Source organism: Pleurodeles waltl, chromosome 2_1 (genome assembly GCF_031143425.1).
Source record: "Pleurodeles waltl isolate 20211129_DDA chromosome 2_1, aPleWal1.hap1.20221129, whole genome shotgun sequence".
Taxonomy (NCBI): Eukaryota; Metazoa; Chordata; class Amphibia; order Caudata; family Salamandridae; genus Pleurodeles; species Pleurodeles waltl.
This window is the reverse complement of record NC_090438.1, coordinates 457,788,602-457,809,048: the sequence shown is the minus strand read 5'-3', so window position 1 is coordinate 457,809,048 and position 20,447 is coordinate 457,788,602. Positions and strand designations below refer to the sequence as shown.

Sequence of the window (20,447 nt, the reverse complement as noted above, 5' to 3'; positions counted from 1 at the left end):
TTGGTATATATGCTTTGGAAGGACTGCTTTACTTGCGCCAAATTTTCCTTCATTTCTCTTTGCAAATGCACAGATGAGCAAAAGCATCAATTGACGCTGCTATCTCATGGTTGCAAAACCACTAAGTTCACTTTTGCGTTGCTTGAGTTTTCTGTCTTTTACTTGCACAGTTTGCCCCTGCCGCCATCTTTAATTTCCTATGTAGCCTCTTGATTCTACGCATTTGTTCTTACGAAACACACAGCGGGTCCAATGTGTGTTTTCATTTGTAACAGTTCCACGTGACTGGACTATCGCAAGGTAACTTGGGGGTGCAGGAAGGGCAAACAGAAGGCATTTTGCAGATCTGTCATACTTACAGCAACATCCAAAATAGAAAGGGAGAAAGAGAAAAAATATACAAGCTTTGAAGGGAGGAAGAGAGAGAGAAAGAGAGCAAAATGGACTCTGTGTGTGTGTGTGTGTGTGTGTGTGTGCGCGCGCGATATAATAAGAGGGGTTGTCTGTGGGAAAGAGTGGGAGTGGATAAAACAGACAAGTAGTGAGAGTGAAAGAGAGAGGTTTGTGAGATGGCAGAGTGGGAAAGGGTAAAAGTTGGAGAGAAAATACACAAATATTTCTTGCTTGGTTAGGATAGTATTTTACAATTCCATATGCCCATCAATTAACTGAAAGATAACTTATTGTATTACTATTCACTGTTTGGTTACTGAGTTGTTTTATCAGGATGTTATCTAGGAACATGCCTGAGATTTGTTCTTTCTTTTGTAAAATGTATGCAGTACTGTAGACTTGTGAGAGATTTAAGATTCACGATCTGTAAGAGCACCGACAACACCAAGATATCTTATTCTGTTATGGTCTTGGTCGGATGGGTTATAGGACCATCAGGCTGTGTTCAATGGGCTGGTCTCACAGATCAGTGTGTGGGCCGTTTTTGTGGTTGTTAGTGGGTCTATTTTATGGTCTACTAGGCTGGCTTTTAGGTTGAGCGCCCAAGAGCTTTGGCCTGTTGTAAGAATTGTGGGCTTTTAACCACGCCCACTGCACACCCATCACTTTCATTTGTTCGTGGGGTTGCCTTTCAAAAAAGCCTTTGTTATCATTGGTAAATGCTTTACGATTGTCCCTCCTTGGGGCGGTTTTGTTACCGCCTTGCAGACTACACCTGTTACATAGATAATTGCTCAGTTACCAATACGTTTGTGAGCGAACGTATTTTTCTTTTTGTGTCTGTCCTTCGCGCTCATGCTCATGGCAGCCATGGCACTTTAAATCAGTTCGTTACCATTGGTTTCACTGATATTGAAGCAAACATTGGCTGCCGCAAACACAAATCCACACAGTCTTCCATATCTTGCAATATACTTATACAGCAGGTCTTTACAAGTTCAAGACTGCCTATATTGTAAACCTGGCCCACTTTTATTCTAATTTACTAATGAGGGCTACTTTTATTTTGGTCCCCGGCCTATTTTCTGCCCCAGTTCAACCCTGGTTATCGTGAAATTGTCAAACAAAATGAGATCCTCTGACATGATCTGTCGCACAGTTAGGATAACGAAGAACTTAAGGCCCATATTTATACTTTTTTTTCGCTGCATTTGCGCCGCTTTTTGAAGCAAAATCGGTGCAAACTTACAAAATACAATTGTGTTTTGTAAGTTTGCGCCGCTTTTGCGTCAAAAACCGGCGCAAATGCAGCGCTAAAAAAGTATAAATATGGGCCTAAGTGTCTATTTTGATGCATTTTGCTAATTTCAAAGACTGATAAGTTTCTGGTGTTTATATTCAGGAAACATTGGTGGTATAATGAAAAATATTGTTATTGTTGCCATGAGCCAATGGCATTTTTTGTTAGAAAATAATGCTCTTCTGTTTATTATCGTTATTGTTTAACCTGACCAGTTTTGCCTTTTTGTCTTTTCACAGGCAGCATGGCTGGGGCTGAACATTTTCTTGTTTGTTTATTATTATTTGGTGTATGAAAAAGGGCCATCATACGCCTACACCAGGGTGCTCCTGGGGGTAAGTGTCATCACTGTAGAGTTTGCACCAATAATATCATAACCAGCTCTCTTCAGCTATAATATGCAAGACAGAGAAGAGAATTGTGTGTTTTATTCTCATACTAAGTGTGGTTTTGCACATTGCTGAAACCACAGACAATGTATATTTCTCACAGTTTCTCATAGTTTATGGACTGTGGATGCTTGAGTGATTGCGTGAGTTAAAGGGTGATTCTATGAATTTGATTAAACACTCTAGACAGAAAGAGAGAGATAGAAACATAGAGGTAGGAAATAGAGAGTGGGGTATGTAGTAGGGGTCCGGTGTGTCCTTAACTTGGCTAAGGGAATCTCTCAGCAGACAGTGACCAAATTAGTAATTGTTAGCCTTTTCATAGTTGCACCAAGTGTTGTGTATCACACCTTAAGGCATAGGCGCTGGAAATATGGGAACGGAGAGTGCTGCAGCACCCCTGAAATACCAATGTTGGAGTTCAAAAGGTAAATGAGCAATAAACATGCATTTTAAATTTTGTTTTTATCTTATCACATTTGCTGTGGGTTCAAAGACAGAGGTCAAATGCAACCTGCTGCTTATTCATTTAACATGGAGAATTGTGTTTTCTTATCTTTCTTTGACTGTAAAGTTAACTATATGACAATGTAGCTGTGGTACAAGGAGTTTGAAAGGAAAGGCTGCAGGATGTCAGTTTTTTACTAGCATACAACTACATTTAAATATCTGCAAATCAACTGTACAAATACTTTAAAATATATCAGCAAACACGGAACCCCAAATGAAGCTCATTTATTTGGAAATCTGATATGTAATGGAAAGACAAAAATTGATACGATAAAAATAAACACACTTTAACTCATGATGTGCAAAAGGTAAATCTTTGCTGCAATCTGGTTTCCACACTTCAGAGTTTGTTCGTTATGTAGTTTTTTTAGTAAAATATGCATGTTGATGCAAATTTTGTGGCCGTAGAAATTTGCTGTCCGCAAATGGCAGTGCATTACGGCATTGTGCTTTAGTAATATATTTGCAAAGTGTGCGCTAAAATGCACCACCGGGTACCTACCACACCCTTACCACTCTCCTGCTGTGAATGGGTGACTCATTTGATATACTTGTTCTTTATGTGATGCTTGAATTTTTCACAATTCCTATGACTTCTGTGATGCAACAATGATAGCAGTTCCCCAATTCTGAAAATTGTTCCAGCACCACTAATTGAAGGCAGTAATCGTATTTCTGGGAACATCACTTTGCCCACTTGAACGCCTGTACTGATAATAGAAAACACAAAACTACAAGTCCCAGAATGCAAACATACTGTTGGCCATTCAGTTCTCTGGGTTAATCACTGGATGGGGGCTTTTTCCCGTAACTGCTTCTTACAGTCTCCTGCTATATGGCTGCTAACCCAACTCCCTATCAATGGAAGGCTTTGAAGATTGACCACAGACAAACATCAAGTGAACATTATCACATTTGCTTCCCTTAATGCATTATTTGAGATCACTGAATGAAAGTCAATAAAACAAGGACTTATCACAACAATTTCATCAGACAACTTTTTGTTTTGCAGCCGGCCCTGGCCTGGGCACGTGCGTCTGCGGCCTGCCTGAATTTTAACTGCATGCTGATCCTGCTGCCTGTGTGTCGAAATCTCCTCTCTTTCCTGAGGGGCACCTGCTCGGTAAGTTATTTCACAAAAAAGCTGTCTATCATCACCACACGTTATACTGATTACTAAAAACACAGGGAATTGAAAGAAGTTTTATCAGATCCTCACTATCTTCAAGTTTAGGTTCATGCGTCCACTATTAAGTTGGGTGATTTCCGTGAATATCCGCATTTGTCTTCTTTCATGCAGGTAGTGAAGTCTTGCATTTGATTGACGGTAGATGACAGAGGTTGATGCTTGGGCACTGACATGGCGCGCGGGTATGGTGGTGGCAATCAGGGCGTGGGCAGGCGCTGTGGTAACACCTGCCCACTGCAGAGTGTCCTGTATGGCAAGGTAGAGGCCCGGGAACCAGCGTGAGTCAAGGCATGAATGACGTGGGAGCCTGCTTTAACAATTTAACAGCAACATTTAATTACAGCCTCCCCGTATGTATATTATATTCACATATTGACACATATCTCTTTGTGTATAGCAACGAAACAACTAGTTAAGGTCTTGGTGCTGTTTATGTTAAACAGGTTTCAGAGACACCAGCAAATCTCAATCAACACTGTAATGAAATTGGTTTGCTATAGTAAACTTTTGTAATGATAGCTGGGGAATGTGGGATGTCAAAATGGAAAGTACTGGGCACAGATCGATTCTGAGAATGGAATGCATTGAGCATATTTTAGTCTTGAGAATGACCCTGTTCTGAAAATGAAATGAATTTGGGCACGGAGCATGGAAAGCAGAGCATTTGGCACACATTGCACCAGGCAATGGGTTGTTTTTAATATTTGTTGGTCCTGAGAATGGGTGTTTTAGGCACACATTGCTACTGACAATGAAATGCATTTGACGCACATGCCTCCTCTGAATGGAATGCATTTCTCTCACATTGCTCCTGAGACTGGAATCCATTTGGCACACATTGCACCTGAGAATGGAATGCATTTGGCACACATTGCTTATGAGAATGGAATTCATTTGGTACATATGGCTTCTGAGAATGAAATGCATTACCACACATTGCGTCTGAGAATGAAATGCATTTGGCACACAGTGCTCCTGCGACTGGAATACATTTGACACATATTGCTTCTGAGAATAAAATGCATTTGGCACACATTGCTCCTGAGAATGGAATGCATTTGGCACAGATTTCTTCTGAGTGTGAAATGCATTTGGCCCACTTTACTCCTGAGACTGGAATGCATTTAGCACACATGGCTCCTGAGAATAGAGTGCATTTGGCCCACATTGCTTCTGAGAATTAAATGCATTTGGCACACATTCCTCCTGATAATTCAATGCATTTGGCCCACATTGCTTCTGAGAATTCAATGCATTTGGCACACATTGCTCCTGAGAATTCAATTCATTTGGCACACACTGCTTCTGAGAATCGAATGTATCTGGCACACATTGCAACCTGGGATGGAATGCATTTGGCACACATTGCCCCGGAGAATGGAATGAACTTTGCACACATTGCTTCTGAGAATGAAATGCATTTGGCACACTTTGCTCCTAAGAATGAAATGCATTTAGCTTGCATTGCTTCTGAGAATAAAATGTATTTGGCACACATTGCTCCCGAGACTGGAATGCATTTGGCACACATTGCGCCTGAGAATAGAAGACATATGGCACACATTGCTTTTGAGAATGGAATGCATTTGGCACACATTGCTTCTGAGAATGGAATGCATTTGGCACACATTGCTCCTGGGAATGGAATGCATTTGACGCACATGCCTCCTCTGAATGGAATGCATTTCTCTCACATTGCTTCTGAGAGTGAAATGCATTTGGCACACATTACTCCTGAGACTTGAATGCATTTGACACACATTGCACCTGAGAATGGAATGCATTTGGCACACATTGGTTATGAGAATGGAATTCATTTGGCACATATTTCTTCTGAGAATGAAATGCATTGGCACACATTGCGTCTGAGAATAAAATGCATTTGGCACACAGTGCTCCTGCAACTGGAATGCATTTGGCACATATTGCTTCTGAGAATAAAATGCATTTGGCACCCATTGCTCCTGAGAATGGAATGCATTTGGCACAGATTTCGTCTGAGTGTGAAATGCATTTGGCCCACTTTACTCCTGAGACTGGAATGCATTTAGCACACATGGCTCCTGAGAATAGAGTGCATTTGGCCCACATTGCTTCTGAGAATGAAATGTATTTGGCACACATTCCTCCTGAGAATTCAATGCATTTGGCCCACATTGCTTCTGAGAATTAAATGCATTTGGCACACATTGCTCCTGAGAATTCAATGCATTTGGCACACATTGCTTCTGAGACTCGAATGTATCTGGCACACATTGCAACCTAGGATGGAACGCATTTGGCACACATTACTCCCGAGAACGGAATGCATTTTGCACACATTGCTTCTGAGAGTGAAATGCATTTGGAACACTTTGCTCCTGAGAATGAAATGCATTTGGCTCGCATTGCTTCTGAGAATAAAATGTATTTGGCACACATTGCTCCCGAGACTGGAATGCATTTGGAACACATTGCGCCTGAGAATAGAAGACATATGGCACAATTTGCTTCTGAGAATGGAATGCATTTGGCACACATTGCTCCTGGGAATGGAATGCATTTGACGCACATGCCTCCTCTGAATGGAATGCATTTCTCTCACATTGCTTATGAGAATGGAGTGCATTTGGCACATATTGCTTCTGAGAATGAAATGCATTGGCACACATTGCGTCTGAGAATGAAATGCATTTGGCACACAGTGCTCCTGTGACTGGAATGCATTTGACACATATTGCTTCTGAGAATAAAATGCATTTGGCACACATTGCTCCTGAGAATGGAATGCATTTGGCACAGATTTCTTCTGAGTGTGAAATGCATTTGGCCCACTTCACTCCTGAGACTGGAATGCATTTAGCACATATTGCTTCTGAGAATGAAATGCATTGGCACACATTGCGTCTGAGAATGAAATTTGGCACACAGTGCTCCTGCGACTGGAATGCATTTGACACATATTGCTTCTGAGAATAAAATGCATTTGGCACACATTGCTCCTGAGAATGGAATGCATTTGGCACATATTTCTTCTGAGTGTGAAATGCATTTGGCCCACTTTACTCCTGAGACTGGAATGCATTTAGCACACATGGCTCCTGAGAATAGAGTGCATTTGGCCCATATTGCTTCTGAGAATGAAATGCATTTGGCACACATTCCTCCTGAGAATTCAATGCATTTGGCACACATTGCTTCTGAGAATGAAATGCATTTGGCACACATTGCTCCTGAGAATTCAATGCATTTGGCACACATTGCTTCTGAGAATCAAATGTATCTCACACACTTTGCAACCAGGGATGGAACGCATTTGGCACACATTGCTCCCGAGAATGGAATGCATTTTCCACACATTGCTTCTGAGAATGAAATGCATTTGGCACACTTTGCTCCTGAGAATGAAATGCATTTGGCTCGCATTGCTTCTGAGAATAAAATGTATTTGGCACACATTGCTCCCGAGACTGGAATGCATTTGGCACACATTGTGCCTGAGAATAGAAGGCATATGGCACACATTGCTTCTGAGAATGGAATTCATTTGGCACACATTGCTCCTGGGAATGGAATGCATTTGATGCACATGCTTCCTCTGAATGGAATGCATTTCTCTCACATTGCTTCTGAGAGTGAAATGCATTTGGCACACATTACTCCTGAGACTGGAATGCATTTGGCACACATTGCACCTGAGAATGGAATGCATTTGGCACACATTGCTTATGAGAATGGAAATCATTTGGCACATATTGGTTCTGAGAATGAAATGCATTGGCACACATTGCGTCTGAGAATGAAATGCATTTGGCACACAGTGCTCCTGCGACTGGAATGCATTTGACACATATTTCTTCTGAGAATAAAATGCATTTGGCACACATTGCTCCTGAGAATGGAATGCATTTGACACAGATTTCTTCTGAGTGTGAAATGCATTTGGCCCACTTTACTCCTGAGACTGGAATGCATTTAGCACACATGGCTCCTGAGAATAGAGTGCATTTGGCCCACATTGCTTCTGAGAATGAAATGCATTTGGCACACATTCCTCCTGAGAATTCAATGCATCTGGCCCACATTGCTTCTGAGAATGTAATGCATTTGGCACACATTGCTCCTGAGAATTCAATTCATTTGGCACACATTGCTTCTGAGAATCGAATGTATCTGGCACACATTGCAACCTAGGATGGAACGCATTTGGCACACATTGCTCCTGAAATGGAATGCATTTTGCACACATTGCTTCTGAGAATGAAATGCATTTGGAACACTTTGCTCCTGAGAATGAAATGCATTTGGCTCGCATTGCTTCTGAGAATAAAATGTATTTGGCACACATTGCTCCAGAGACTGGAATGCATTTGGCACACATTGCGCCTGAGAATAGAAGACATATGGCACTCATTGCTTCTGAGAATGGAATGCATTTGGCACACATTGCTCCTGGGAATGGAATGCATTTGACGCACATGCCTCCTCTCAATGGAATGCATTTCTCTTGCATTGCTTCTGAGAATGGAATGCATTTGGCACATATTGCTTTTGAGAATGAAATGCATTGGCACACATTGCATCTGAGAATGAAATGCATTTGGCACACAGTGCTCCTGCGACTGGAATGCATTTGGCACAGATTTCTTCTGAGTGTGAAATGCATTTGGCCCACATTGCTTCTGAGAATGAAATGCATTTGGCACACATTGCTTCTGAGAATGGAATGTATCTGGCACACATTGCAACCTGGGATGGAACGCATTTGGCACACATTGCTCCCGAGAATGGAATGCATTTTGCACACATTGCTTCTGAGAATGTAATGCGTTTGGCACACTTTGCTCCTGAGAATGTAATACATTTGGCTCGCATTGCTTCTGAGAATGAAATGCCACAGATTTCTTCTGAATGTGAAATGAACTTGGCCCACTTTACACCTGAGACTGGAATGCATTTAGCACACATTGCTCCTGGGAATGGAATGCATTTGACGCACATGCCTCCTCTGAATGGAATGCATTTCTCTCAGATTGCTTCTGAGAATGGAATGCATTTGGCACACATTGCCCCTGGGAATGGAATGCATTTGACGCACATGCCTCCTCTGAATGGAATGCATTTCTCTCACATTGCTTCTGAGAATGGAATGCATTTGGCCCACTTAACTCCTGAGACTGGAATGCATTTAGCACACATGGCTCCTGAGAATAGAGTGCATTTGGCCCACATTGCTTCTGAGAATGAAATGCATTTGGCACACATTCCTCCTGAGAATTCAAAGCATTTGGCCCACATTGCTTCTGAGAATGAAATGCATTTGGCACACATTTCTCCTGGGAATTCAATGCATTTGGCACACATTGCTTCTGAGAATGGAATGTATCTGGCACACATTGCAACCTGGGATGGAACGCATTTGGCACACATTGCTCCTGAGAATGTAATGCATTTGGCTCGCATTGCTTCTGAGAATGAAATGCCACAGATTTCTTTTGAATGTGAAATGAACTTGGCCCACTTTACACCTGAGACTGGAATGCATTTAGCATGCATGGCTCCTGAGAATAGAATGCATTTGGCCCACATTGCTTCTGAGAATGAAATGCATTTGGCACACATTGCTCCTGAGAGTGGAATGCATTTGGCTCACATTGCTTCTGAGAATGGAATACATATGGCACACGTTACTTAAGAGAATTAAATGCATTTGGCACATAGTGCTTCTGATAATGGAATGCATTTGGCACACATTCCTCCTGAATATGGAATTCGTTTGCCACACATTTGTCCTGGGAATGGAATTCATTTGGGTCACATTACATATGAAAATGAAATGCATTTGGCACACATTACTTCTGAGAATTCAATGCATTTGGCAAACATTGCTTCTGGGAATGGAATGCATTTGGCAGACATTGCTCCTGAGAATTCAATGCATTTGGCACACATTGCTTCTGAAAATAGAATGTATCTGGCATACATTGCTCCTGAAATGAAACGCATTTAGCACACATTGCTCCTGAGAATGGGATGCATTTGGCACACATGCCTCCTCTGAATGGAACGCATTTGACACACACTTCTCCTGAGGATGTAATGCATTTTGCACACATTGCTTCTGAGAGTGAAATGCATTTGGCACACTTTGCTCCTGAGAATGAAATGCATTTGACTCACATTGCTACTGAGAATAAAATGCATTTGACACACATTGCTCCTGAGACCGGAATGCATTTGGCACACATTGCTTCTGAGAATGGAATACATGTGGCACACATTGCTTCTGAGAATGGAATGCATTTGGCACACATTGCTTCTGAGAATGAAATGCATTGGCACACATTGCGTCTGAGAATAAAATAAGATTTTGCTCCTGAGACTGGAATGCATTTGGCACACATTTCTTCTGAGAATAGATTGAATTTGGCGCACATTGCTTCTGAGAATAAAATGCATTTGGCACACATTGCTCCTCAGAATGGAATGCATTTGGCACACATTCCTCCTGAGAATAGAATGCATTTAGCACACATTGCTTATGAGAATGGAATAAATTTGGCACACATTGTTCCTGGGAATGGAATGCACACATACCTCCTGTGAATGGAATGCATTTGGGACACATTGCTCCTGAGAATGGAATGCATTTGGCACACATTGCTTCTGAGCGTGAAATGCATTTGGCCGACTTTACTCCTGAGACTGGAATGCATTTAGCACACATGGCTCCTGAGAATGCAATGCGTTTGGCACACATTGCTCCTGAGAATGGAATGCATTTGACTCACATTGCTTCTGAGAATGGAATGCATTTGGCAGACACTGCTCCTGAGAATGTCAAGCATTTGGCACACAGTGCTCCTGAGAATGGAACGCATTTGGAACACTTTGCTCCAGAGAATGGAATACATTTGGATCATATCGTTTTGGAGAGTGGAATTCATTTGGCACACATCACGCCTGAGAATAGAATGCGTTTGGCACACATCGCTCCTAGGAATGGAATACATATGGCTCACATTACTTCTAAGAATTAAATGCTCTTGGCACACAGTGCTTTTGAGAATTAAATGCATTTGCCATGCAGCGCTTCTGAGAATGGAATGCATTTGGCACATATTGTGCCTGAGAATGGAATACATCTGGCACACATCGCTCTTGAGAATGGAATGCATTTGGCACACATTGCTTCTGAGATTGAAATGCATGTGGTGCACATCACTCTTTGGCACACATCGCTCCTGAGAGTTGAAAGCATTTGTCACTCAAAGCGTCTGAGAATGAAATGCATTCGGCACACATCACTCTTGAGAATGAAATGCATTTGGCACACATCCTCCTGAGATTGGAATGCATTTGGCATACATTGCACCTGAGAATGAAATTCATTTAGCACACATTGCTACTGGGACTGGGATGAAGTTGGCACACATTGCTCCTGGGAATGGGATGCTTTTGGCACACATCACTCCTTAGAATGGGATGCATTTGCCACACATTCTTCTGAGGATTAAAATGCATTTGGCATGCACTGCTCCTGAGAATGGAATGCATTTGGCACACATTGTACCTGGGAATGGAATACATTTGACAGACATTGCTCCTGACAAGGGAATTCATTTGGCACACATTGCTTCTGAGCATGAAATGCATTTGGCCCACTTTACACCTGAGACTGGAATGCATTTAGCACACATGGCTCCTGAGAATAGAATGCATTTGGCCCACATTGCTTCTGAGAATGAAATGCATTTGGCACACATTGCTCCTGAGAGTGGAATGCATTTGGCTCACATTGCTTCTGAGAATGGAATACATATGGCACACGTTACTTAAGAGAATTAAATGCATTTGGCACATAGTGCTTCTGATAATGGAATGCATTTGGCACACATTCCTCCTGAATATGGAATTCGTTTGCCACACATTTGTCCTGTGAATGTAATGCATTTGGGTCACATTACATATGAAAATGAAATGTATTTGGCACACATTACTTCTGAGAATTCAATGCATTTGGCAAACATTGCTTCTGGGAATGGAATGCATTTGGCAGACATTGCTCCTGAGAATTCAATGCATTTGGCACACATTGCTTCTGAAAATAGAATGTATCTGGCATACATTGCTCCTGAAATGAAACGCATTTAGCCCACATTGCTCCTGAGAATGGGATGCATTTGGCACACATGCCTCCTCTGAATGGAACGCATTTGACACACACTTCTCCTGAGGATGTAATGCATTTTGCACACATTGCTTCTGAGAGTGAAATGCATTTGGCACACTTTGCTCCTGAGAATGAAATGCATTTGACTCACATTGCTTCTGAGAATAAAATGCTTTTGACACACATTGCTCCTGAGACTGGAATGCATTTGGCACACATTGCTTCTGAGAATGGAATACATGTGGCACACATTGCTTCTGAGAATGGAATGCATTTGGCACACATTGCTTCTGAGAATGAAATGCATTGGCACACATTGCGTCTGAGAATAGATTGCATTTGCCACACATTGCTTCTGAGAATAAAATGCATTTGGCACACATTGCTCCTCAGAATGGAATGCATTTGGCACACATTCCTCCTGAGAATAGAATGCATTTTGCACACATTGCTTCTGAGAGTGAAATGCATTTGGCACACTTTGCTCCTGAGAATGAAATGCATTTGACTCACATTGCTTCTGAGAATAAAATGCATTTGACACACATTGCTCCTGAGACTGGAATGCATTTGGCACACATTGCTTCTGAGAATGGAATACATGTGGCACACATTGCTTCTGAGAATGGAATGCATTTGGCACACATTGCTTCTGAGAATGAAATGCATTGGCACACATTGCGTCGGAGAATAAAATAAGATTTTGCTCCTGAGACTGGAATGCATTTGGCACACATTTCTTCTGAGAATAGATTGCATTTGGCACACATTGCTTCTGAGAATAAAATGCATTTGGCACACATTGCTCCTCAGAATGGAATGCATTTGGCACACATTCCTCCTGAGAATAGAATGCATTTAGCACACATTGCTTATGAGAATGGAATAAATTTGGCACACATTGTTCCTGGGAATGGAATGCACACATACCTCCTGTGAATGGAATGCATTTGGGACACATTGCTCCTGAGAATGGAATGCATTTGGCACACATTGCTTCTGAGCGTGAAATTCATTTGGCCGACTTTACTCCTGAGACTGGAATGCATTTAGCACACATGGCTCCTGAGAATGCAATGCGTTTGGCACACATTGCTCCTGAGAATGGAATGCATTTGACTCACATTGCTTCTGAGAATGGAATGCATTTGGCAGACACTGCTCCTGAGAATGTCAAGCATTTGGCACACAGTGCTCCTGAGAATGGAACGCATTTGGAACACTTTGCTCCAGAGAATGGAATACATTTGGATCATATCGTTTTGGAGAGTGGAATTCATTTGGCACACATCACGCCTGAGAATAGAATGCGTTTGGCACACATCGCTCCTAGGAATGGAATACATATGGCACACATTACTTCTAAGAATTAAATGCTCTTGGCACACAGTGCTTTTGAGAATTAAATGCATTTGCCATGCAGCGCTTCTGAGAATGGAATGCATTTGGCACATATAGTGCCTGAGAATGGAATACATCTGGCACACATCGCTCTTGAGAATGGAATGCATTTGGCACACATTGCTTCTGAGATTGAAATGCATGTGGTGCACATCACTCTTTGGCACACATCGCTCCTGAGAGTTGAAAGCATTTGTCACTCAAAGCGTCTGAGAATGAAATGCATTCGGCACACATCACTTTTGAGAATGAAATGCATTTGGCACACATTGATCCTGAGAATGAAATGCATTTGGCACACATCCTCCTGAGATTGGAATGCATTTGGCATACATTGCACCTGAGAATGAAATGCATTTAGCACACATTGCTACTGGGACTGGGATGAAGTTGGCACACATTGCTCCTAGGAATGGGATGCTTTTGGCACACATCACTCCTTAGAATGGGATGCATTTGCCACACATTCTTCTGAGGATTAAAATGCATTTGGCATGCACTGCTCCTGAGAATGGAATGCATTTGGCACACATTGTACCTGGGAATGGAATACATTTGACACACATTGCTCCCGACAATGGAATTAATTTGGCACACATTGCTTCTGAGCATGAAATGCATTTGGCCGACTTCACTTCTGAGACTGGAATTGATTTAGCACACATGGCTCTTGAGAATAGAATGCATTTGACCCACATTGCTTCTGAGAATGAAATGAATTTGGCACACATTGCTCCTGAGAATAGAATGCATTCGGCCCACATTGCTTCTGAAAATAGAATGCATTTGGCAGACATTGCTCCTGAGAATGGAATGCATTTGACTCACATTGCTTCTGAGAATGGAATGCATTTGGCATGCATTGCTCCTGAGAATGTCAAGCATTTGGCACACACTGCTCCTGAGAATGGAATTCATTTGGAACACTTTGCTCCAGAGAATGGAATACATTTGAGTCACATTGTTTCGGAGACTGGAATGCATTTGGCACACATCACTCCTGAGAATAGTATGCATTTGGCACACATCACTCCTGAGATTAGAATGCATTTGGCACACATTGCTCCTAGGAATGGAATACATATGGCACACATTACTTCTAAGAATGAAATGCTTTTGGCACACAGTGCTTTTGAGAATAAAATGCATTTGGCATGCAAAGCTTCTGAGAATGGAATGCATTTGGCACACATTGTGCCTGAGAATGGAATGCATCTGGCACACATCGCTCTTGAGAATGGAATGCATTTGGTACACATTGCTTCTGAGATTGAAATGCATGTGACACACATCACTCTTTAGAACGAAATACATTTGGCACACATCGCTCCTGAAAGTTGAATGCATTTGGCACTCAGAGCGTCTGAGAATGAAATGCATTTGGCAGAATTCACTCCTGAGAATGTAATACATTTGGCACACATTGATCCTGAGAATGTAATACATTTGGCACACATTGATCCTGAGAATGAAATGCATTTGGCGCACATCCTCCTGATACCGGAATGCATTTGGCATACATTGCACCTGAGAATGAAATGCATTTAGCACACATTGCTACTGGGAATGAGAAGAAGTTAGCACACATTGCTCCTGGGAATGGAATGCTTTTGGCACACACCGCTCCTGAGGAGGGGATGCATTTGCCACACATTATTTCTGAGAATTAAAATGCATTTGGCATGCATTGCTCCTGAGAACGGAATGCATTTGGCACACATTGCTCCTGAGAATGGAATGCATTTGGCACACATTGCTCCTGAGAATGGAATGCATTTGGCACACGTTGGACCTGGGAATGGAATATATTTGACACACATTGCTCCTGACAATGGAATTAATTTGGCACACATTGCTTCTGAGAATAGAATAACTTAGGCTCACTTTGGTCATGAGAATAGAATGTATTCGGCAAATATTGGTCCAAGTATCCTGCAGGCATTGCAGATTGATTGTGCCTGATCCCGCACCCCAATGCCATATATCTGGCACCCAGAGGACATCCTCATGAATATGTACACATTGTCCGTGTACCCCCAACCCAAGATCATGGAGGTTAGTGCATTACAGGCCTCCCCGTTCTGGAAGTACAGTGATGACAATGCAATTGGTAGCATCACTTGAATTACTGATGTTCCCTGCTCTTGTGCAATGGGGGTTTCTCTATCATTATATCTGCTTGGAAGAGCTCAGGGCATATCATAGATATGTGGCTAGGTTTTGGCCATTGATTTGGTTAAGGATCAACATATTGAAGGGGTTCTTTGGTTCGGTGTCCTTGCCCATCTGGGCCTGGCACCGATCTGAATGCAATATCGAAACAATGCAAGGTTCTTCAAAATCTTGTTTGCCTCTTCTGTGGTTGCATGGTTGGCAATAATCCATAGGAAGTGCTGGGAAGTGAGTTGCACTCCATGGTCCCATATGTATTCGCTATAATGCCATATTGTCTCCTTAGGTGGATTTAAGTTATGTGGCAAGAACATAGTCTACAGACATAGAGTCCACCTGTCTGATCTAGGGACACACGTTTCTCTTGAGATGCTCTTGTTGTTTGCTTTACCTCTGGTGTTAGAGGCACAGTGTGAATGATGACGGTCAAGAATGCCTACGTGATGAATCTTTCACCAGTGCTTATTAATGCACATGGGGAACATAGCATCTTACCCTTTAGCTAATGAAGTCCTTGCATGAACTTTTTCTGCCGCCAGCGTTTGCAACAGTGAGGGTTGATATTCTTTGGACACGGGATGGACAGTTGTTCGCGATCAACCCCAAAGTATTATGTGCAAGAGCGGTATGGGCAATTAAACAAAGTAATACTAAACAAAGCGTACATTCTCATGTCTTTTCCACACTCTGAATGAGTGGTGTGCCTTCTGCTGTGGTTCAGTCTCGCCGGCCCACAACATAATACAATATGAGGTGCCATGAGAAAATGCTGCACCGAAAACAACAGGGGAAGTCTGCTGGGCAGGGAGGTTTCACCCCACAACTGCTTTAATGGTGATTAAGTAGTATTCATAAGAAGGTGACAGTAACAAGTCAGTGCTGCCAATCTTATATTTAGACACAATGATCTCTGTTATAATATGAAGCAGGGTAAAGCAGACCAGTGGCAGAAAGTTTAAGAGTGCATCAAAGCAACACGTTTGTAGGCCTGCATCGTGCAGGTCATAATAGAACAATCAACATGTTACCATGTTATCTGTTTTTTACTTTCATTGTAAGTGTGGAACTTTTAACTTCTTCTTTGTGCATCCGAGTTTACTTTAGTTTTGACTTTTGCTAACAAATAAATGCTGCTTATACCTGGGAGACTCCACCCCAGACACAATTAAACACATTAGTTATTGTCCAGTGCTTGATTTCTGGGCTCAAGCTGCAGGCATGGCTGCATAAGCACAATGAAAGTTAATAACTAGCTTTATCTACTGGCAGCAGAGTAGGTGTGTCATCTAAGTTGACCAGAAACAGATCCAGACAGTTAGTTGCAATTAAATGGCCTTTATTTTAAACTCCATGACCCTTGGTTCCTTGTTTCTGGGGAACTTGCCTTCCACCAAACTGCTCCCATAGTAGTCTAATTCAGCAGCATAACAAAACTTGAAGTGGGGCCCTCCTGCAAAGTTCCTGGAGTGGGGCCACTCCGCTCTGGACGCAGTAAGGGGCCTGCCGTCCGTGCACAGTGTACTGTGCTGAGGGAGTCCCCTGGAGCTTGGGGGTTGCTGGGGCCTTTGTTACGCTACTGGCCTAATTATGATTGTCCCTTCTCTTTATGTCCACACTGTCCCATGGTAAGTGGCAGGATGGGTGTCCTTGGGTGGCTTGTTGCTACTACTCTGGGTTGTATGTGACAGTCAATTAAGTTTTAACAGATGAATGTGCCACCTCTGTTACCAGCCAAAGTTTTAGGTTTCGCCTGCACAGCACTTTTGCTGTGCTTCTGAAATCTATAGTATTTCATATAAATCTTAAAAGGGGCTTACATCCCGCCCTTGCTTTTCATTGGTTAGTGTGCTTGCCACTTACTTTTCCTCCGTTTCTGTTGGCTATAGCATACTATTTCCTGTTCTTCCTCATGTGTTTTTCACATCAGTATCCCGTGGCCTAAGTACTGTTTTGATCCACTTTGGTGGAACTTCTTTCTTATGACCAAGCTTGTCAGCCCCCCATTCTTGTGCTCTCCTCCCTTGAACTGTTCCCCAGGCGCAGCAGCTTTTTTTTTTTTTAGAAGAGGAGAGATTGCGTTGCAGAGAATCACATGCTGTTGAGCTCACAGCAGGACTTGAATCTGCTTTCCCAGTCGACAGCTCTGGTCGTAATTACTTGCAAACGGAAATCTTGTTTCTATAAGACACCTACTATTGCAAACTGTGCGCGCTCAGATACAAAGACACTATTGTAAGCAGTGTATGCTCAGAGACAAGTGGTCCTGCGACCCAGTTGTGCATGCTTAGTGAGTATCTCGCTGTCAACTCTGAGCTGCACATGCTCAGGGGGAATGTCTGATACTAGCCAGCAGCACTGGCAGAGTGCTTTAAAGGCTGTACAAAGGCAGACAGATGCTGCAAAGTTGCAGAGGGGCGGTGGGACAAGAAGCATGTGCATGATCACCACATATGTGCATATTAGTGCGCACTGCCCAGCCCTGCTGAAGTATTCTGGGGCTGCCCCGGGCTGACCTTCCACACTGGATGAAGCACTTCGGACGTCACTGAAATGGCAGGGGTGGGGGTGACCACATAAACCCTGGATTGCAGACACAGACCGTCAAATTATTTTCAAAACGAAGTGCTGTGTGAAGTGAGCGTGACATGTGCTCCTTTGCAGTGGCCTCTTCGCTCTGCATGAAGAGGGGCCGTCTGCCACTGCATTCCTTCACTATTACTTGTTTTCTGTGAGGCCTGGCAGCTCCTGACATGCGTGTGACAGGCTGGTGGCTTCAGATCCTATTTTTTATCACCTAGATAGTCATCAGAAGCAACATAGATTTGTTGCGACCCCTCTTTAAACAAGTAAAAACAATAGTGTGGCAGTTATTACTGTCCATTGAAAATGCTAGCTCGTTGTCATAATGTGGTCCTGTCCCAGCAGAAATGTTTTGCTCTGTCAAGCTGCTGGTTTTTATTATATTACCAGAAGTTTTCATTTTCAAATCATTCATTGGAAGCGCATTGTAAATACTGTACTTTATTTTTGTGCAAAGCTGTTATCAGCTGCTCACCTCAGATCTCTTGCACTCCTTCTTTTGTCCCCGAGATAGCACATAGCTAGTATTGTTGTAAACGTGCCTCAATATAACGCAGCTACAGCCCAGTGGTTAGTATCTTTCCCTTGCCATATAAACTTCTTGTGTGTTTGAATTTCAGTAGAGGAGTTACAGGGTAAGTTATCTGCTGTTTTTTTAATTTCAAAACACACTTCGTTTTGCAATTTTTTTGTTCCTTGTTTATTTTGACACATGTTGCACAGCTGCTCAACAGCTGCTCAACATGCAAAATAAAACATTGACAAAGCCAATAGATTTTGCATAGGCAAAAGCTTTTGGCTTTGCCAATGCTTGTTATTTTACTCTGTTATAGATGTTGCAAGCTGAGCATCTACACCAGAACATGGGGACTATTCATAGTCTTTATATGTTACTAATGTTTATTTAGCAGGAACCTCCCTGGGAATAACTATATTTTGGGGCATACTTAATAGCCCCTAGCACTAGTCTAACGCTACATTAGTGTAATTTTTTTACGCTAATGCGGTGTTAGAAGGCCAAAAAAGTCGCACCATACCTCAATGCATGCATTGTGCCACTTTTTAACTCTTTGCGCTACATAATGCCTGCGTCAGGCATAATGTATGCAAAGGGGACATTCCCCCCGCTGGGGGGGGGGGGGGGCGAAAAAATGGCACAATTAAATCTAACAGATTTCTTTGCGTCATTTTTTTCGGCACTTTTAACGCCTCCTTAGAGCAGTCATTAACAGGAGGCATGTCATCAAATACAATGGGCCCCTATGTACTTTGCAGGAGTATAGCCAAAATGTTGGCACAAGAAAAGTGGTGCTGCACTGTGTTCAATGCCACTTTTCTAAAATATGTCCCTTTGTTGTTTAACTACATCTTCTACTGGTCCATTGGTGACTTGCTGGACTCTCTTGCACCCGCTCTCTGTAACATATTTAAAAAACTCAATAAAGTAAGTTTTAAGAATAAGTCTGACGGCTTCCTTCTGTCCTCTTCCCTCCTCAGTGCTGTCGGCGTACCTTGAGGAAGCAGCTCGACAATAATCTCGCTTTCCACAAGCTGCTGGGATACACAATTGCTCTTCTGACAGGTAACACGAGACAAAACACCCGTGGGCAAGTGAAGGGTGTGCATGCGCACAGTTCAAAGCAGAGTTCTAATCTCCGGAAGGCGACAACTGTACGAAATAGAAATGCTCTTCCGTATCGTATCATGTCATGTCACGTAATATAAGATAATGGCGCGTTTGCTTCCATAGCCCTTTAGTGCATTTAGCTGCATTACGTAAAAGTCCGTAGGCTGAATTTTGGAAGCCTCTTTCTATTGTAACCTTTCCAGGCACAGCAAGGTGCTCCAAATATGGGAGTGACATACGAAAGAAGCAGTCAAGTAATCTGATGGTAAATGATTGCAGTCACAGCTCGATGGCGACACCTAGAGGCACTTTAGGGAGTGACTGCATATTGAAAAGAACAAGACTCGGAATGACCAGACGGGATGGTGGGGGGATGCCTTGGTCGGTTACTGAGGCAAATAGAAAAGAAACGTGGGATGAATGCACGAGATGGGACTGGCAAAAAGGGATTGTAAAAAGTGAACGATAAACTTGGAGTGCTTGAAAAAACATTGCAGGGTGCAAGGGAGAACATGCAAAAACCGGAGTGGAACCACAAAGGTCATGCTGCCCCGCTCTGGAGAAAGGTACATAGGCTCTAAAGTAGCTCATTCACTCCTGCTGTGTCTCGATCCGGTGATCCAGCAAACCCCCGCTCAGATCACATCTTGGTTTTTGTCTGCATGCAAACCCTGGGGAACACCCTGAAATTCTATATTCAGCTTGAAGCTCCACTGGTTAGAAAGGAATTTGTC

General features: G+C 42.6%; 1 protein-coding gene across 1 annotated transcript in view; it reads left to right on the top strand.

Annotated features, from left to right (window-relative positions):
- Nucleotides 1-20,447, top strand: part of NOX1 (NADPH oxidase 1) — a 74,150-nt gene that overhangs the window by 12,931 nt on the left and 40,772 nt on the right. The window contains exons 2-4 of the mRNA XM_069213282.1: nt 1,933-2,028; nt 3,605-3,715; nt 19,584-19,668. Of these exons, the coding sequence (XP_069069383.1) occupies nt 1,933-2,028; nt 3,605-3,715; nt 19,584-19,668 (292 nt within the window). The remainder of the gene's footprint in view (nt 1-1,932; nt 2,029-3,604; nt 3,716-19,583; nt 19,669-20,447) is intronic.